The following is an 18,828-nucleotide window of genomic DNA, read 5'->3' on the forward strand; positions in this document are numbered from 1 at the left end:
TGTCTGGCTGAAGAACATTTAAATGCCTGATTTTTCCCCTAATCCAGAGAACTTGAAGTGGAGGAAGTAATGGAATAAAAGTCAAAATAAATAGGTAACAAAATAAAGGCAGAGAAGCAATCCTGTGTTTAGGGCTGAGGCGGTTGTCATCCCCGTATTCACAGGGGGAAGCCAATGTGCAACTGCTCCACCCTTCCAGTCCCATCCCATCACATCCCATCCCTCAGCCCCACAGAGACCAGACTTTTCTGTCTGCAGCTCAGACCTGCTCCCTATCCAGCAAGAGCTGAGAGACAGAAAGAGGCTCTTGGAGGCCAGTGCTGCAGCTGGATCCAGCCAGGACTTCACCACTCAGCGTGGCCCATGTCATTGGTCCCCTCCTCGCTCCATCTTCCTCAGGCTGGGGGATGAGAAGCACAGAGTGGTGGGGAAAGGCCAAAGCAAACCACACTGGGGGCAGTAAGTACAGGAGGGCCTGGAAGATGTGGGTGGATGGAGACTCTGAAGCACATGCGGTGCGAGGCAAGGCGCTGCTGCCCCAGCCAGCAGGAAAGCATGAGGAGACAAGGGGAGTGCTGCAGGGACCATCCACTAAGCTGTGGGCTCTGCAGCAAAGAAGGTAACTGTTCTGGTAGAAATTTGTGCTTTAATATATTTTTGTTTGTTTGTTTAAAACAAGTTCCCATTTCCCTGAGGAAGCCCTGTCTGACATTCCCAAGGAAACATGGGGGTGTTTTTTTTCTTCCTTCATTTGCTCTTCACATTTCTTCATTTATATTTTTTGTTTCATTCCTTCTTTTCTTTGTGTGTTTCTTTCCTTCCTCTTTCTCTCTCTCACTCTCTCGTGCACGTGCTTTTTAAAAAAAGTTTTGTCTTTATTTTTAAATTTTGTTCTAGACATTATGACTTTCTCAAGGAGTGCTCCAGTTCTGAACCAGATCCCTTTGCATGGTCATGCCTGTCAGTCTTTGGTAACATATGGACACTTTGGTGTGCCAGTGAGGAGGGGAGGAAGAGGAGCAGAGGTGGCTGAGTAGGAAAGGAGCAGGAATGTCTTGGTCCGAAGACAGGAGCGCTCGCTTGCCATCATCTGAGCAGCACGTAAAGGAAGAAAGTCAATGGGCCACAAAGCCAAGGGCTGTGCAGGGCTGGGACACTGCTTCCTGGAAGAGCAACAGCTGCTGGCCAAGAAGGGAGAGAGAGAATTAGTGATGGGACAGATACAGACCTCATCAAACAAGTCAGCACACATCCATGTCCTCTCCCACCCTGAAGCACAGAGAGCTCCCTGATCTTTTGGAAGATACTTTGAGCCTTTCCTGGACATCCTCAAGGTTCCCCAAAACTAACTTTGGAAAAATGGTTGGATCTTAGACACTTTTGCAATCCAATCCTCCTTTCTTCCTCAGAACTTTCAACCTGAGTCAAACAAAAGACCCTCATTGTGCTATGGTTACATCCTAGGCTAAAATAAACTTGTAACTGCACCTAAAATTTTGAAAATTTTGAAAGAGTGTTCTGACTTTTGTTTTCATCTTCATCTCTGGAGTTCAAAAAACTGCCAGAAGTGACTCTTACTGTGAAGGTTTTCTTGCTTCAAAAATGAATAAACCAAACTGAACCTTGCTCTCTAGAGCCTGTGTGGCTCTGGTTTCCATACTCTGACCATCTGCTGTCTGAGCCACCTGAAGGACACAGGCAGGGCTGAGGCAGACAGCACACCAGAGATTCCCACCCAGTGCCTACGGACTGCTTACACCTTGCTGTGGCTTCAACCCACGCTGCACCCTGGTGAGAGTGGAACTGTCCCCATTACTGCAGTGCTGGCACCAGTCTATGTGGGTGGACTGGAATTTAGTGGGACTTAGCCTGGCTGTGCTCTCTGCTCAGATGGCAATGGAAGGAAGCACAGCCCTCCCTTGTTCTACGCCCCAAACAACAGATTTTTTTTCTCAGAGTAGAACTGACTTAACACTACAGAGGCCATTAAAGCCTGCAGAATATCTTTCCCTTTTCAAAGTTTTAATAATTAAAGTTTCCAGAAAATGAGATATTGCAGAAGTCCTTAGCTTATTTGGGATGGCACCTCCTGGTTGTTCCTTTGACTCTTGCTAACTCTTGACTGCGTAGAACAACCCCAGAGTCTGACAGCCCCTCTGGTGACTTCTGCTGGATGGATTAACCATCCTGGTGAGTGCCACCAACCCGTCAGTGTGCTCTGAAATCAGCTGTGCACCCCTAGCATGTGCATTTGCGAATGCACTCCCAGCAACTTGTTTGCCCCTGAGGCAGACACATTCTCACCCTTATTCGGTCCAATTGGCTTCCTTGGGCAGTCCCCCTTTTTCAGAGTGACATCATCGATGGCAATGTCCCCCTCGTAGCTTGTGCCCCGGACACCTTCAAAGATGATCTGTGAGCAGAGCATGGGAGAGAGCCCAGTGTGAGGCTGCAGCTGTGGAGAGCCCTTCCTGCACTGCAGGGCTTTGCAGAGACAAGCAGGACACAGAGCAGATTATTCACAGGATCTGGAAAGCCAGATCCCACTGTTTATGGGACCAACCTCTTTGTGCTGAGCATCTGTGCAGTAATAAATGAGCATTAGAGCTCTGCTTTATTATGTGTCCTGCTCTAACAAGCCAACCAACACCGAACAGAACTTGCAAGAGTAACTACATTATTCTTTATATTTTGAAGTATCCAAAAGCACACTGGGCATTTTGCCACAGTGCCACAACTTAACCAGCCTGCACAGAGCAGCTCTCACAAACAACCCTACAGCAGCAAAGTAGCCTGTTGGGTAAAAACCTCAGCCATAAAAGCAGCCCACTGGATGAGCAACTCAATGAGCACATGCAGAGTGCCCAGTTCATATTCACAAGTTCTCCTAGAGTCCTAAGCAAGGGGCACAGGGGAGGTGGGCTCTGCAGCACATGCTAGAAGAAACCTCTAGCACTCACTTTACACCAACAGGCCAGCATCCCCCAGCTGCTCAGCACTGAGGCACCTGATCATCACACAGACATATCCAAAAAGAGCTCTCTGACAAGCGGTTTCCAGACCAGCAATAATCAGAAAATTTACAGTGCCGAACTGAGGCTTGCACATAAAAACCTCAGGGAGAAGAGGATTTGACTTCTGTGCATCCACCAAGCCTTTGCCTTGCCCCAGTGACCCTTGGGATTGAGATCCCCCAGTGCCCTCCTTTGTGGTACAGAGGAAGATGTCTGCCAGGAAATCTACATCCCTGGCACAGGGATAGGGCAGGTGGCTCCTTGACTGTGGGCTTGGCTTACCTGGAAGGGCCCAGGCGGGTTGATGGGCACATGTGCCTGCTGCCACATGTTGCCCCGGTTGCCACTGAGGGACCAGACCTGGGTGTCGATGGCTCGCTTGTTCCGCACGCGAACGAGCAGGTTCAAGGAGCCTGCAAGAGAGAAACAGCCCTCTGGCATGCTGGGGCAGAGCCAAGCTGCCTGCTGGGCTGGCTCCTGCACAGCTCTGGGCTCAGCCTAAACCATGGCTGTAAGCTCCAGCTGGCCAGGACAGCCTGCAGAGCCCTAGTGGTCATCTCTGAAGGGAGCCAGCTTTCTCCTCTGCTCAGGGATAGGTGCCACTGGCAGTGTTTCATCCACCTGGCCTATCCCAGGGAAGCCAGCAAAGAGGGGCAGGATGAGGAAGAAGCAGTGTGTAGCATGGCTGGGGTGGCATGAGAAGGGAATGCTAGCTGCCAGGGACCTCAGAGGCATCCCATCCAATCTCCTGCTCTACACGAGGGCAGCATGGTTCTGCCTGGCCAAGTCTTGAACCTCCCTGAGGAAACCAAGTTTTCCTCCTGTCCAGTGTAAGCTCCAGCACTACCAGTTGTTTCTTATAATATAATTTAATAGTGTGAAAAGATTTGGGTTCCATTATCTTTGAATTTGCCCTTGAAACAGTTGGGGGCCAATGGCTGATAGCAACTTCCTCTTTGCCAGACTGAGCAAGTCCAGCTCCCTTAACTTCTCTTCCTAAGGACTTCTGCTCCTGACCCTTGACCATCCTGATGCCCTTCTGCTGGAGCCCACCAATTTCTCTACATTCCACTTGAAATGGGGAGCCCAGAACATGTATTTGGCCCCCTGCTCCTCTTCACCACTGACCCCTGAAATATGCCATGCAGGCAACAGGGCTCTCCCTGCTCTGGCCCTGGCCATCAGCTGTGGAAACAACACCAGTGTCCTCATTCACCACTTGCCATGGGAGCAGACCTGGAGTGAGCAGCTGTTCTTTGAAACACCAGACAGTGCTGCCTGTTCCACACCACCTGGTACCATCGCAGCTCAATGTTTTCAGAGGTTCACAAAGATCCTGTGAATCAATGCTGACTTCAAGTTCTTAAAAAAAAAGCAATTCCCAAAAGGTTTTGTCTATCATTAAACCAAAACCAAAGCCAACAAATCTCAAAGCATTTCCAGTTCTCACTTTGAAAACAGTGTCACAGCTTCCTACCCTCCACCCACACACAAAACCATCTCAGTTTGTCTTCCTGCAGCATTTTGTTAGTATGCCCTCAGATTACTTCTTTTCCTTTTTTTGCTTCAGTGAAAAAAAAAAAATTTAAACATTCAGTCAGGGTTGACCCGAGATGCTTTTTTTCTCAGGGAATCAATCAATCACAATTCTAACCATGCTGTTGCTCATCAGTGTTTCTGGTCTCCATACACAGATATATTACACCTACGAGTAGGGAGGAAATAGTAACCCTTACTTATCCATCTGTAATCTGTCTGTACTTGGGATGCTGCATTCCCACATGTGTATGCCCTTCAGAAAAGCAGCAGAAAGAGGTCAGGGGAAACAGACTTTCCTGTGTAACCTGCCACCTACACAATCCCCCCAAATCCTTCATTCTTGGCACATCCACCTTAGGAGCACTGTGTGAAGGACAGGGACCTGGAAATACTCCCATCAAGTGCCTGGCTGTCAGAAACTGAGATACATCACAGGGAGTTCAGAACATAATAAAGATGATGAAATGTTTAGATTCTTAGTAAATGACTTACAAGAAAAGGTTAAAAAAATGAAATATGTATGCAATTTAGTGAAATGAGTTTGGAAAACACATTATTGTCTGGAAATATTCAGAAGCATTAGCTGTAAGGCCAGCTGAGAAAACTAGATGAAGGCCTGACAGGACATAGACAGCATATCCAATCCCCTTTCCTGGTGGTACTAGGTTTGGGATGCACACCACAACCCAGGACAAGGAGAAAAATAATTTGTTTCTCTCTCTCTCTCTCTCGACCAGCTGGCACTGCACAACCCTGGGGGATCCAAGCCAGTGAGACCTCCTTCCTGGAAACACAGCGCCACAGATAAGAGAAGTCACCACAGGAGTCTCTGGCAAAACCAGCTTTGAGCTGCTGATTTCTTGGCATCTTCCCTGCCCTCAGCAGCTTCCTATGAAGGAAAGTCTCTCTAAGGATACCTAGCTCTCATGGAGCACCTTGTCCAAACTGACAGCTCACGCAGGAACTACATAACCCCATAGATCAATGTCAACAGGAGTGTGTTCAGAGCAGCTAATTACAGACACCAGAGCTGCTGAGGTGAGGGATTGAGAGCAAATGAAGAATTAATATGAAGCTGCTAGCAAGCAAGGATTAAAAACAACCATTGTCTATTCTATCCTCATTTGGGGACTTGTAGCTAGGATTTGCTGCACAATAGCCTGGCTGAGTAGTCAGCACCGGGACAAATCACGCAGCAAACGAACTTTGATGCCCTAGGAAAAAAGCAAAGGCGAGATAGAAAGAAACCCAGAGAAGCATCTGGAATGCAAATTAGTGCCTCCAAAGCACTGGCTGTGAATGCCTGGCCTAAACCCAAACCAAGCCTGAGCACATCCTGGCTGACAGCTCTGTGTCCTTGCAGCATCAGGAAAAACAACCTTTCGGCCCCTGAATTCCCTAATTCAACAATTCTGAATACGAGCAGGCATTCTTCAAATTGTTTACAATTGGAATGGAAGCTCCCTTATCTATTCACAACATGCAGTGTTTCACCACTCCTGTCTACACATGGAAAACTGAAGGTCAAAACAGAGGAGCAGCATGCCCATGGCTATCTTAGAAATCAGAGTTGTGAAGGGCAGCCCTATCTGCAATCCCTGCTAAGTTACAGAGACTCCCTGAGACTGGGAAGGAACTACAATACCTCCATTCCCCAGTAACACTGTCACTAGGAATATGCTTCTGGAATATGCTTCATTGAAGAGGCTCCTGGACTTGAAATAGTGATGAAACCTCTATCACATCTGAACCGAGTCCACAGTGCTGTAGATGTTAAAGTTTGTGCAGCTCTTCTACTTTACTCCCTTTACCACATGTCAGTCTGCCACCAGTTGACAGTCAAATTAGGGGAACATAGCCTGTGATGGAGATATCTGTAAATGAACCTCCAGATCTGGGCTCTAGGCAGAGCCATAAAATATTGCATACTTGGACTATGGGAATCTCCAAATCATCTTCCTTTCCAGAGGTTACAAACTGAAGAAGAATCAAAGTGTGACCTGCTCTCCAACTCCTCAGTGGAGATGTGAAAGACCCATCTGGAATGGTCTCCAGTGCCAGTTGCTACAATCACCACTTTTGCCTGGTTTCACACTGTAATCATACCTGGTTTCCTCTATCAGAGACCAAAGCCAGCTGGACAGTTTTGTTACCTATTTCTCTCCTTGTTGCCCCTTGCCCATCTCCCCTGGCTGGTATTTTCTAAGGGCACCTGCAGAGGAGGCACACAAAAAGACAGACCATCTATCTGCTGCTATATCTCTCCAGCTGACCAGAGACAAACAAAAGGGAAATCCCAGGACACCAGCAAACCTGTTGTTACCTCTTCCCATACAAGGCAATTTTCGCATTTGTCTTGTAATCTGTATTATTCCTTCTTCCTAATCAAAAGGGAGAATAAAGGCAAGTGATGAGTGATGAGGAATTAATTACAGGAAGAGCCAGCTGTGCCTTCTGCTGGCTGCCTTGAAGACCAGAGCTGGCATTTCAACAGAGTGGCACTCACACAAAAGACCAGCTGGGCTGCCAGATAGAGTAACCCAAGGGATGCCTTTAAATGTTACCTTCTCACAACAAAAAAAAGGTCTTCACTCAGTTTCCACAGGACAGGGACTTCACTGTCATGTTGAATTGCCAGAAGAGCTGGGGCAGGCAGCAGTGGGAGGGACGGGCAGGGCCATCAGCACAGTTGGTGTGGGATGGCAGGGAAGGAAGAGGTTTCCTCAAGAGTTCTCCTGAGGAGTTTATACAGGGTGGGGAAAGGGCTAAGGAACGCTCAGGTTACATGGTTCAGATGGAAAGCAGGCAGCTGGAGCAGTCAGGAAGCAAAGGAAGGATGACACCACACACTGAGAGAGAGTGCCATGCCAAGTGCAGCAGAGCTCTGTGGGATGGGCAGGGAAGGCTGTGGGATCCACAGCCAGGAGCTGGCACACAGCCTGTCTCTCTTCAGCTGCCTGCTGCACTGCTGTAAGATCCTTGCTCCACTACAGGGCAACCTCAGGAGATCAGCCATGGATAAGAATTCCTGGCTTCAGCTCCAGCTTAGATTTGGCACCCAACTGGGAATTCAGGGCTGGAAGCCCCTATGGAAATTCCCATGGCATTTCCAGTGCAGCCAAGACAGATTGAGATAAGAAGCTGACTGATTGCAAGAGATATCCAGCAGCTAGAAGGAGATTCATGGTGTGGGAGAGAACTCAGACCTTGCACAGCTTAGCAGAGTCACTTATAGACCCAAAATGAGGGCTAAAACCAATCCAGGGAGAAAAGAGCTGTTACATTTCTAACAGGGGCTCTGAGGACATCTCTGAGTGTTTAATGTTAATGCCACTGATCAGAAACTGAAAGCCCAAAGCTTAGTGCAGGCAAATACCAGGAGCAAATGACAGTCTCCAGAAAGAATCTATTACTGTTTATAATCCCCACAACAAACACAGGTCTCTCTCCCTCTCTCATTTAAATGGATGTTAATGAATAGCAGTCAGCATCAGGCTGGTTACAGAGCTGGGGGGAAAGTTATTGCTCTGAGAGCTAGAGAGCAAAGGATGGAAAAGTAATTGTAGCACAGATAGAGATGCAGAAATAATACCAAGTGGTACTGACTCATAATTTCTAGGAATGTAAGTTGTCTTTGTGCCATGGCAGGATGTATTTACTCATTCACAGTCTCTCAGGATGCTTCACACAGTAACATATGAGCAGTAAGACAATTAAAGCCTCTGGGCTTCTTTCCACTCCTGACTACAGAGAACTTTATTTCTACATGTCTTTCACTGTTCTCAGCTTGGTGTGCAGGGTCCCCTCTGTCCAGTCATAAAGTCACTACACAGACCTGCTTCTGCAGCTACTGCTTTGCTAACTTCAGAGCAGGAGGGCTCAGAGAGCTCATCCTGGCCAGAGTTTGGAAAGCACCATGATCCCACCTCTACTCACAAGGTATCTGCACTGGAGCAAGGAGAACTTTGAGCCTGTGCTGCCAGCTGATTGCTGTGGAACACTCCGTGCTCTGGTACAGTAGGGAGGCTACAGAGAAAGGAATCAGGGGAATCAAAGCCTCCTGTTTCCTGCTGCATCCAGGACTTTCTGGGGATATAAACAGCAATAAGGTAAGTTTTGTTTCGCAATGTTTCCCCTACAGCAAACCTGTGAAAATTACTTATATATGGCTACAGGGAATTTTCTTTGGAGTAAACTGTTGATTTCAAAAACCCAAAGAAACAAACACATTTCCAGCTCTGACCTCCTAAACCATCATCAAATGAGGCTGGGCTTGAAGCAATATTCCCTAGCATGGCAAAGCCAATTGCACAGATTGATCTATGATTCATCACTGTCTATCTGACCAGTCTGGCACGTACAGGAATGTTGGGATGGAGGTAATGTACCAGCAGAGGAGCAACAACACTCTAGAAAGGCAAAGTGGACATTTGGGGGACTGGGGAGACACACTGGGCAGGGGGGACCCAGTTCCTGCAGGCAGTGGGGTAAGTGCAGTGGTATTGTCATGGCTGTCTCGTGATGAGGAATAGTGGGAGGAAGGCAGGCAAGCTACAGCTATAGCTCTTTCTCTCCAGCATATCCCACCTGTCTGTGTACATGGAGAGCAGATGGTGATATGGCAGGAGCAGCCTTGCAATGGAGCTATGCTTGAGCTCCTTTGCTCATTTGATCCACCATTCTAATTAGAGAAACTGTTAGCACAGAAAGATGAATGATACAAGACTTCTGTCTTTGATACTGTGTTTGTAGAACAAAATCCTGGCACCTCTTTTCATGGAAAATTCCCTCAGAGGTTGTTTGCGACCAGTAAAAGGCTTTCTATGTATGGACAACAGGATGTGGTTTGGGAAATTTAAAAGAGGGAGAAAAAAGATTTCCATGCTCCATAATGTTAAATTTATGCTATCTCAGAAGAACAAAGGCCCATCTGATATGCAGCTAGAATAAAACAGAGGGAGGGCACTCGGAGGGTGACTCAAAGGTAAGTTCAGAGCTGGTCACTTGTTTGGGCCATGGCTGTGTAGGAGCCCAGTGCTGCTGGTGACAGCTCCAGGCAGGGCTGGGGGAGCCCCAGGTGCTGGGCAGGGAAATAGATGCTTTTGGGAAGATGCCAATGGGGGAAGCTCCTTCCCTCTCTCCTGCTGTAGCTACTGGTCCTCAGAAGTGCTGGGTACTACCTTAGAGAAGAGAGGCCAGCCTGGGGGAACATCACAGAGTTGTTTACATTGGAAAAGATCTTTAATATCAAGTCCAACCATTAAAAATTAGAGTGTGATAAACCTAGCAAGAAGAAGATCATGTGTAGGCAACTTTCCCCACCAGTTTTGCAGACTCAAGAAGCAGAGTTCATCTGTGAGGTCTGTTTGCTCCTTGTTCACCCTCTGTTTCATGACATGCCCAGATGCCTTCAGGCAATGCTTTCTCTCCTCCCAGCTTTGATAAGATGCCCTCTCATCCCTGGCACCAGAGACAGCTGGGGCCTCTGTGGGACTCATGTGCTCAGCTCTCAGACTGAGAGCACGCACTGTGCTCAGCCCTCTCCAGTCAGCTGAAACAAAGTCTGCTTCATTGACACTGCCAGGTTTAAAAGAGAAAACAGCCAGACAGGGGACTCTGCCTGTCTCCCTTCTGTGGGCAGGCTTTGCAAAGACCTCAGCAAGAGAGGAGGGAGCCTCCCAGAATCCCCAAAATACAAAAGATGTGTGTGAAAGGACTCCTGACAAAAACCCTGCAGACACAGATGTACTGAGGAAAATTTTGCCTGTTTCTTCTCTATCCCTATTAACAATTTCCTATTTCCTCATCATCAGCCTGTCTGTGGGTCTCAGTCCCGGGAGCCAAGCACAGCAGCTGCAGGGCTGCAGGGCTTGGAGCAGATGGGCTGTTTTACTGCAGCACTGAAGCCAGAGAGACAGCAGGAAGGAGCAGCTGAGATCACATATTCTTCCTGCTGAACTGAGGACACCCCTCAAAAGCTGCTCTCTGGCCTCATCCTCTGCCTGACCCAGGGAGATGTGAGAGGATGAATGGTTCAGGCCTTGAAGATGATTTGCTGCAACAAGGCTGTGAAGATGTGAACCTGGAATGACCAATGGTGAAATAATTAATGGTCTATGGAGAGAATAGAAGAGTGACAAGGGAGTGCTAAAGAAGTAGCTGGATATGCTCTGAGAGCTCCTGTTAAGTCTGTCAAGTTTTGTATATACCAATTTCAGAGTCTGACTGATGCAGTACCTGATGTCTCGGGAGATGATCAGGTTGCAGTGTATCCTTACAGCTCCTCAACTTTGCACAAGGCTGCTGCTGTGATCAAAGTCTGAATGGAAAGATGCTCTGCTGAATGAAGGGAGGGGTAATCACAGCAACTGTCCACCAGAGGAATAACTGTCTCCAATCAGGTGACCAGGAGAAAAGAAAATCCGTGGGGATTCAGGGCATCTGCAAATGAATGGGTGCCAGCAATCTGTGCTCCAACAGCCTTCCCAACAAAACCTGCAGCAGCAAAGTAATCAGACATTCAACTGGTAAGACAGAAGAGGATTTTTGGAGAAGGCAACATTTCAGTGCCTATGCACTGGGAACTTGATTCAGTGATGTCCTTTTAGTGAGGGGCAAGGAAAGGCAGGATCAGTGAATCCACATTCAAGGTACTAAACAGAATGCCTGTATCAACATGAAGACACAATATTTGTGGAATGAAAATTACATGTAGCCAATCCACATCAGAACACCTTTCCCTTGTCTCCATGTCTTCTTCTTTAGATGTCAAACTCTTTGGCTTAGGGATGATCCAACCCTACATATCAAACATGCTGTTGGTGCTCTTTGTAAGTAAGCATCTAATGAAGGTATAGACACATAGTGTTTACTGGGCTCCTGCAAAAGTAACTGAAGGGAATTCTCTGCCCTTGGTTTTGCAAGAAGTTTGATTAGATGATGTATCAGTACCATTGGGTCTTAATGATCTTTAAATCTATGCCTCTAATCCAAAGTTCACTGAATTCTTTAGAAAAACAATGGCTTCATTTGTCCTTGGTTCAGAACCACTGTATTGAACTCACAGAGGTTGAATGACACTTTACAAATATGTGGTCTTCTTGCTAGGTATTTAAAATCCTTGCTCATGATCATGGTATCTGACTAACCTCCCAGAAAAACCCATGCAGATACTACTAGATGAGACCACGATCTATCCAAAGGGTCCATACCACTGCCCACAGGAAGGTGCTGGATCTCTTAACAAATCATTAGTCAAATACTTGTTTATTGATGGCCAAGAACACATCTGAGTAAGTGGAAAAAAAATGAGTATTAAAAAAAAAATTGAGTAAATTTTTTTCATTACAAACTGTTCACTTAATTCTAACTTCAACTTGTTTTCAAGAGCCTAGGGGGAAGTGAATCATACTCATTAGGAAAATTAGCCTCCCCTCAATCAATCCAGTGATGTAATCTCTACTGTGTAGAGTTATTGCACTGGAGATAATGGCATGGATTTAATGAACAACACATTTCTGTATAAGGCATATAAACTTCATGTATCCAAAAGAATGCAGCTGCCTCCAGGGTGCCACCTGTATTACTGTGCAGTAGCAGGGTGCTGTGCTCATAAAAAAACTCTGGGTAGGAATGAGGGAGCTATGATACTGAATCTTATGAAAATGATGCCTTTGTGTTTCAAGCTGCTGTGTTTTCATTGGCATCTCTGGTACCTCTCAACCTGTGTGACCTGACAGCTCTGACTTATGTCACTTGTCAGACACAAGTTGAAGCCACATGGCACCTGCTGCCTCCTACGTGTGGTCATCCACCACAGCCTTTCAGACACACCTTTGCACTGATTGTCTGATCTGAGCTGAAGAAGTAAGGAAGCAATTCAGTTTGGCAGGTCTTCCACACCTGTGATTCCTCCTCAGCAGGAGGGTGCACTGGTGACACTGCCTGTGTAAGTGGCCTGCCTACAACCCAATTCCCTCTGTGAAACAGCCATGGCTTTCTTGAACTCAGATGCTGTGCAAAGTGATCTGATCAGGTCTCATTGTTTCCAGAGACTCAGAACCAAAATCCTTCTTAATCAGTCCCCAACACTGTTCTTCATGGGATCTTGGAATAGAGTAGAAGAGAAAAAAAAAGCAAAAAAGCAAAATGAAGGGAAAGAAAAGATGGAAAGGACCTACAACCACCAACTGCCTGACCACCTCTCTAGGAAGCCCATTAGAGTGTCTGTCCACCCTTTCAATAAAGAAATATGATCCTCCCTTGATGCAGTTTTGAACCATCCCTATGAATCCTGTAACTGGATACCATGGATCAGCATTTTTCACCTCCTTTCCTTCCTCAGGAAGCTGGAGAAAGCAATGAATAATTTATAATTTTATTGGAAGCTTCCCATCCTGATTATGCATAGACCAGACTTAGTTGTGATGGTCAGATAAGGTCTGTGTCAGCATTGGAACAATCACAGCCTTAGCTGTTCATTCAGTGGCTGAAATGTCCATGTCTCTCTCAGCACCCTTCCTCCTGTGAGCTGACCATGAAGACATCTCTTGCTTCAGGACCTGCAGGAGCATCCAGCAGTGAGCAGGAGGCAGTACAGATCATAACCTGGCCACCACTGAGTTAGGAGGCATGAGAGAGGTGGCAGGGGACTGTGGTGGAACCAGTCTGTCAGGTAAACTGTCCACTTAAAGCATCCCCCTCTCAGGCAGTCCCTGGGGAGGGAGGAAGAGGAGTCTGATGGCTGAAGCAAGGACTTGAGGATTTGCTCCCAGCCAATCTGGCAGAGAGGCTTTTTGAACTTGGTGAATAGTTGCTAGCTGTCATGGCTAATTCCCTCCCTGAAGGAAGGAAGTAAATCCTCAGAAACACAGAATATTCTGGGCTGGAAGGGACCCCCAAGGATCATCAAGTCCAACTCCTAAGTGAATGACCCACACAGGGATCGATGGCATGATGATGGCATCATTAGCACCAGGCTCCAACCAACCGAGCCTCATTTGACATTTCTACACCAGCTGCAAATAAGACACCCTTGCTCTTGAATGAAAAGTGGAAATGAGATTTCTTTTCTTCCCCTCCCCCCGATTTTTGTGTTGGGGCTGGCAGGATCATAGGGCAATGTGAATGCTTGCTACAGAGGGGGCCAGAGGAGGAAAAAAAGATGACCAAATAACTTCAGAAGAACAGGGATTGCCTCCAGGGAGCTCCCCTTCATACTGCTCTCTCATCAGCTGAGAGATATTCAACAGCGTCCTGCTCTGCTAGTCACTGAATATTTTATACCATGGCTACAACCAGTGCATTTGTATTCTGCTTCTCTCTTTCGTCATATCTATTATAAACGAGTAGTGTCTGGGAACTCTCACAGGGAAGATTTGCCTGGATGGCTACAGATATTTTATAGTCAAATTGTGAGAGTAAACCAGCTTTCAAGTAGCAGGGGAAAAAAAAAGGTAATAAAAGGGTTATTAAAAAAATAAATAAGTGTCGGGATTTTATACGGCTACTTTTTGTAGTGACAGAGCTTCAGTTTACTCCACGATGGAGCTGGAGTTGCTGGAAGAGGCCTGGGATGGGAGACACCATCCCACCCTCTGGCTGGCATTGTCTGCTGACAGGAGCAATGTGATACACTCCTGCTGGCACCTGGCTTGGCAGGACTGTGCTGCACTAGGTGAGCCAGGGGCTGTGGCTGTGACTACAGGCATCAGGGACAGCCAGGTCCATGGATAGCAAGGCTTGGTCAGGATTGCAGCAACCCCACCTTCACCTTCACATTGTTGCATATGTGAGATGGATGGGAGGGCAGGGTTTGTCTCCTCATTTCACAGAAGTCCTACTGAGTCCTACACCCTCCTCTTACCCAGGGCTAAAGAAGAGCTGAATAAACTTGTTTTGCCCTAAGAACTCTGAGAGGACTTCAGCCAATAAGGGCATCAAGGTACTGAGTTTCAATTTATGGTGGGTTTGCTGCACCAAGTCATTCAACAGGCCAAGAGAAAAAGAACTTTTTTTTTCTCATTTCATTCTCTTTCAATCTCTGTCTAATCAGTCTGATTTTAAAATTTGCTCTCAGCCCAGCAGCACCCACCATGGAAATTATATGGCATTAAAGAGTCCATCCACCTCAAAGAAATTTATCAGCCCTTTTGAATAGCAAGAGGAAAAACAGGGGTCAGGCAGGGGCCCTAACATTGAGTATGAAGGGAAAAATCAACAGATATAAAAGGTATCTAAAACTGAAGAACAGAAATTTGCACTCTAAGGCTTTCTTAGGTCTCAGAAGTCACTGTCACTTCTGGGTAATTTGTGGATAGAGCAAATCAGTAAAGAGTTAAAATGCTAATAGCCAAAAAAACCTGTAATGCATTGATTTTCTGGCATGTCCAGTCCACCCCATCTCCAGACAGACCACCACAAGAGAACTATTAAACCGAGCTCTCTTCCAAAATCAAGCATGATGAGCTTTTACTTCACCTGTGAAATGAACTTAGGAATATGACACATGAAAAAAGTAAGAGAGGCCTCCTCTCCCCACATCTTCTTTTTGCCAATCTCCTACCAGTCTGGGCTACTCTTCATCAAAGAATGAGACCCCTTTCCAAGCCTCCAGGAGAAGATGGGCAGGAATTAGGCAGCAGAGCTGACTTACCATAAGGGTCAGCTGCAGGGAACACGAGTTTGCCAGACAGCATCAGCAGCTGGAATCAGCTAAGCAGGACCAGCAGGTCCAGGAAAATCTGGTGTGAGCCAACACTGTCAGTGTCTGCCTGAGCAACCTGCCACCGCTGGCATGACTACAACATGGAGCAGCCTGTCTCCAGGGGGAATCCAGGTGTGTGAAAACATCTCTGACCTAGCCCAAATCTAAGTGCAGAGAGCAGATATGAACCCTCAAAACACAGCCACAGATTGGGACCTGCTCAGTGAACTCCAGCCCAGCTCCTAGCCCCTGACACCCATGCTCTCAGGGTTTCAGCCTTGCCCAGGTTTTGCAGTTTAAGCTCTCACACATGCACAGAGATGTGGCCAGACTCAGGAACATGCTCCCTCCCAGTGACATCTGCAGTACTGAGCAGAGAGTGGTTAATTAACCCCGCTTATTGAAGGGCGGACACATTGCTGCCTGGGCCCTGATTTTCCAGTCAGGCTCTAGTCCAGCAGGTGATTAATAACCCTGTGTGCTGTGGAAAGAGTGCATCTATTATTCAAATTAATGAAATTATAATCAAGAGGTGACGAATTAGCAGTTGCTCCTTGACTGGATATGGAAACTCATTAGTGTGCCAGGCGCCTCTGTGGTGCTCACTGCACTTGAGGCTTTCAGCAATGAGAGGAGGGAGCCAGGCAGAGCAGGCAGCCCCTTGGCACAGCTGGGGAACACACCCTGTGCCCCCCGATGTGGCTGTGCCCACCCCAGAGCTCTCTGGCTCACTCACCCCCTTCACTCTCCTCTCCTGCCCAATGGACAGACTGACTGTAGGGTGCTGCCCCAAGGATGGGCTGTGACAGCCTCACAACCCTGGCACTGCTGGGCTACTGGACAAATATCTGAGTGCAGCAGCCCACCCTGCTGCTTGGAATACTGGAGTAGGACTCCCACCCCTCGGAATTCTGGTCACAGGCACATTGCTGGAGCAAGAAGCTGGAGACCTTCCCCAAGGGCCCAGCTGAGGCTGAGTTTACCCTTCCCCAGGGGCACTCACCAATGTGCTTCCCGTACATGTGGTAGTAGAAGGAGACACAGTAATACTTGGCAGAGATGTTGTAGAGGGGGCTGATGAGCCGCGCTTTGTCTCCGGTCACCCGCGGCCGGGACGCCTCGATGAACATGTAATAACCTGCAGAATGAGAGGGAGAGGTGGGCAAAGGCAGCATGCCTGGGTCTCCCTTCCTCCAAATGATGGGATGCCAGGCCACCCCTCCTCTGGGAGACATGGATCTGCTCACTGTGATCCTGGCCAGAGACACCTGCAGGGCATCCACAGTGCCTCCCCTGCCTTGGCAGTATTTAGGGAGATGCAGGAGAGATGGGCATCTGCAGACCTGCTGTGAGCACACACAGCAGGTGAACCCCTGAACATGCACATGCACATCTGTCTGGCTGCACAAAGAGCCTCAGATCTGACTGTACTGGAGAACACCAGAAAGAGAAACCATTTCAGACTAATTTATCTGCCCCAGGTAGAGGGAGAGAGGGTTTGGTGTATCTAGCCTGAACAATATTGTTGTCTAAAGAGAACAATACCAAAGCATTTGTTAACAGGAGGAAGAGATTAGCCATTTAATTGTTTAACATCATTTTCAATCCTCAGCATGTTGGTGTACTGAACACCATTTCCTTAGTGGGCCATGGGATGTTTCCCATTTTTTTTTTTTGAGTTCAAAGATATATGTTTGCATACAAATTTACTTTCTTGATTACAGAATGAGGGACGTAGTGTCCAGCTAAACTGGGAGCATGTACTCCACATACAGATAGGGTGAGCAATACATAACACCAGTCTCCTCCAGCTACAGGTCAGGCAGCTCCTGCCCCACAGGCAGCTCCTGTCTGGTCTCTCATGCTTCTGTGCTTGGTACTAAGGAGATCTCTTTGCATTCCTGAGAACTTCTTTGAGGAAATAGCTCACTAAAACCCACAGAGCCATTTTTAGGTGTAAGAGCTATTCTCCTACTTGTTTATCCATTTTTTCCTTCAAAACAAGCATCAAACAGTGCAAGGGCATTAGCATCAGGCAATTAGCTGACAACAAGAACTAATGCTCACACTATTCCCTTCAACAAAGTTGTGGGTGTTTTAATTGTGTGTTTAATTCCAATCAGTAACATGCAAATTAACTGCCTGCTCCCTGCGTGAAGCAGGAGGCAGACCAGCCCTCCATCAGCTGCCAGAGCTGTAAGATTGCTGACAAGAGCTGGAGTGGCCCTCCCCTGCCCTGCCGAGGCAGAAGCAGAGCCGTGCCCACCCTCTGGCGTGCCGCTGATGTCCGTGGGGGGCCCTGTGTTGACGGTGCGCTTGGGGTTCTGCGTCAGCGCGTTCTGCCGCGTCCAGTCGAAGTTGTCCATCTTGTCCTGCATGAAGCCGCAGATCTTCTCGTCCTCAAAGCGACAGGTGTTATCTGTGGGCACGGGGAGGGAAGGGGCTGCTCAGCTGCTGAGCTGCAAACACCTCCCCGAGCTGCCTGGGTGCTCGCAGCTGTGCTGGGTCACCACTAAGGCTCTGTGTCCAGCTGGGGACAGATGGGCAGCCCCTGACCTCGGGAGGAGGCTGGAAAGGAAAGCATCACAGAAATCATAGAAATCACAGAACGGGCCGAGTTGGAAGCAGCCTCAAAGTCCATTCAGTTCCAAACCCATGGCCATGGGCAGGGATGCCATTCACTAGATCAGGTTGCCCAGGGACCCATCCAACCTGCCCTTGAACACTTTCACAGATGGGGTACCCATAACATCTCTGGGCAGCCTTTCCAGTGCCTCACCATTCCCTGAGTAAGGAATCTACTCTTAAAATCTAATCTAAATGTCCCTTCTTTTATTTAAAAATGTTCCCCCTTTTCCTATCACTACCCATAATCCATCAGTGATTAGTGTTACTACAGGAGTGTTAATCCAGGCTGATGGATGTGATGGTCTGACAAAATGGAATAAAGCTATTATGGCTAAAGAGAAAGAGATTCTCTGAGAGATCTGAAGGGGCAAATGTAGCGGAGAGTAAAAAGATCACTGAAGGCAAGCTGGCTGCAAGGGCCTTTATATCAGAACAACTTGATGGTAAAATAATTTCCCCAGGAGAGAGCAAAATGTAGAAGCAGATGACCCCCCTTCAGGCTATATATTTAACTAAACTATGACACACATGAAAAAAAATCAGCTGTGGAGAAGAGGTCAGCTCAGCACGACAAACATGTCATTTAGCCAGAGTACATCTAATTTACACCAGCTAAAAGGCATATTTGATTTTGCAGCTTAGGCTGGTTCCCCTAACAAAATAAAACACATAGGTAAAAGATTTTTATGTAGGATCAACCACATGTGCATTAGGGCTCACTTTTATTACTACCACAAGACAGCTACACCCTACAGCAATATTGTAAGACAGATGAAATACCTTGTGCATAGACATAATCCAATATGGACTTGCAGAGATTGGAATGAATTGGACACGACCAGGCTGAAAATTGCAACCTTTGTGTTAAAAAGGTAGTTTTGAGTCACAAAAGCAAAGGTCAAGAACCAGCTTTACATTGTTGGCACAGTAGGAGAGCAGTGG

At 47.3% G+C, this 18,828-nt stretch overlaps 1 protein-coding gene across 2 annotated transcripts in view; it reads right to left on the reverse strand.

Moving 5' to 3' along the window:
- Nucleotides 1-854: 854 nt before the first annotated feature.
- The window catches only part of MDGA1 (MAM domain containing glycosylphosphatidylinositol anchor 1), a 137,392-nt gene continuing 119,418 nt past the window's right edge, over nt 855-18,828 (reverse strand). Inside the window, exons 13-17 of one of the 2 annotated variants that reach the window (XM_079298385.1) lie at nt 17,525-17,677; nt 16,262-16,396; nt 3,297-3,427; nt 2,305-2,413; nt 855-1,178 (exon numbers count right to left, since the gene is read on the reverse strand). In XM_079298385.1, coding sequence (XP_079154511.1) covers nt 1,087-1,178; nt 2,305-2,413; nt 3,297-3,427; nt 16,262-16,396; nt 17,525-17,677 — 620 coding nt within the window. In that variant the 3' untranslated portion in view covers nt 855-1,086. Of the gene's footprint in view, nt 1,182-2,304; nt 2,414-3,296; nt 3,428-16,261; nt 16,397-17,524; nt 17,678-18,828 lie in introns of both variants that reach the window. The other variant, XM_079298384.1, reaches the window with a different exon arrangement.

Source organism: Erithacus rubecula (assembly GCF_903797595.1).
Source record: "Erithacus rubecula genome assembly, chromosome: 2".
In the NCBI taxonomy this organism is placed as follows: Eukaryota; Metazoa; Chordata; class Aves; order Passeriformes; family Muscicapidae; genus Erithacus; species Erithacus rubecula.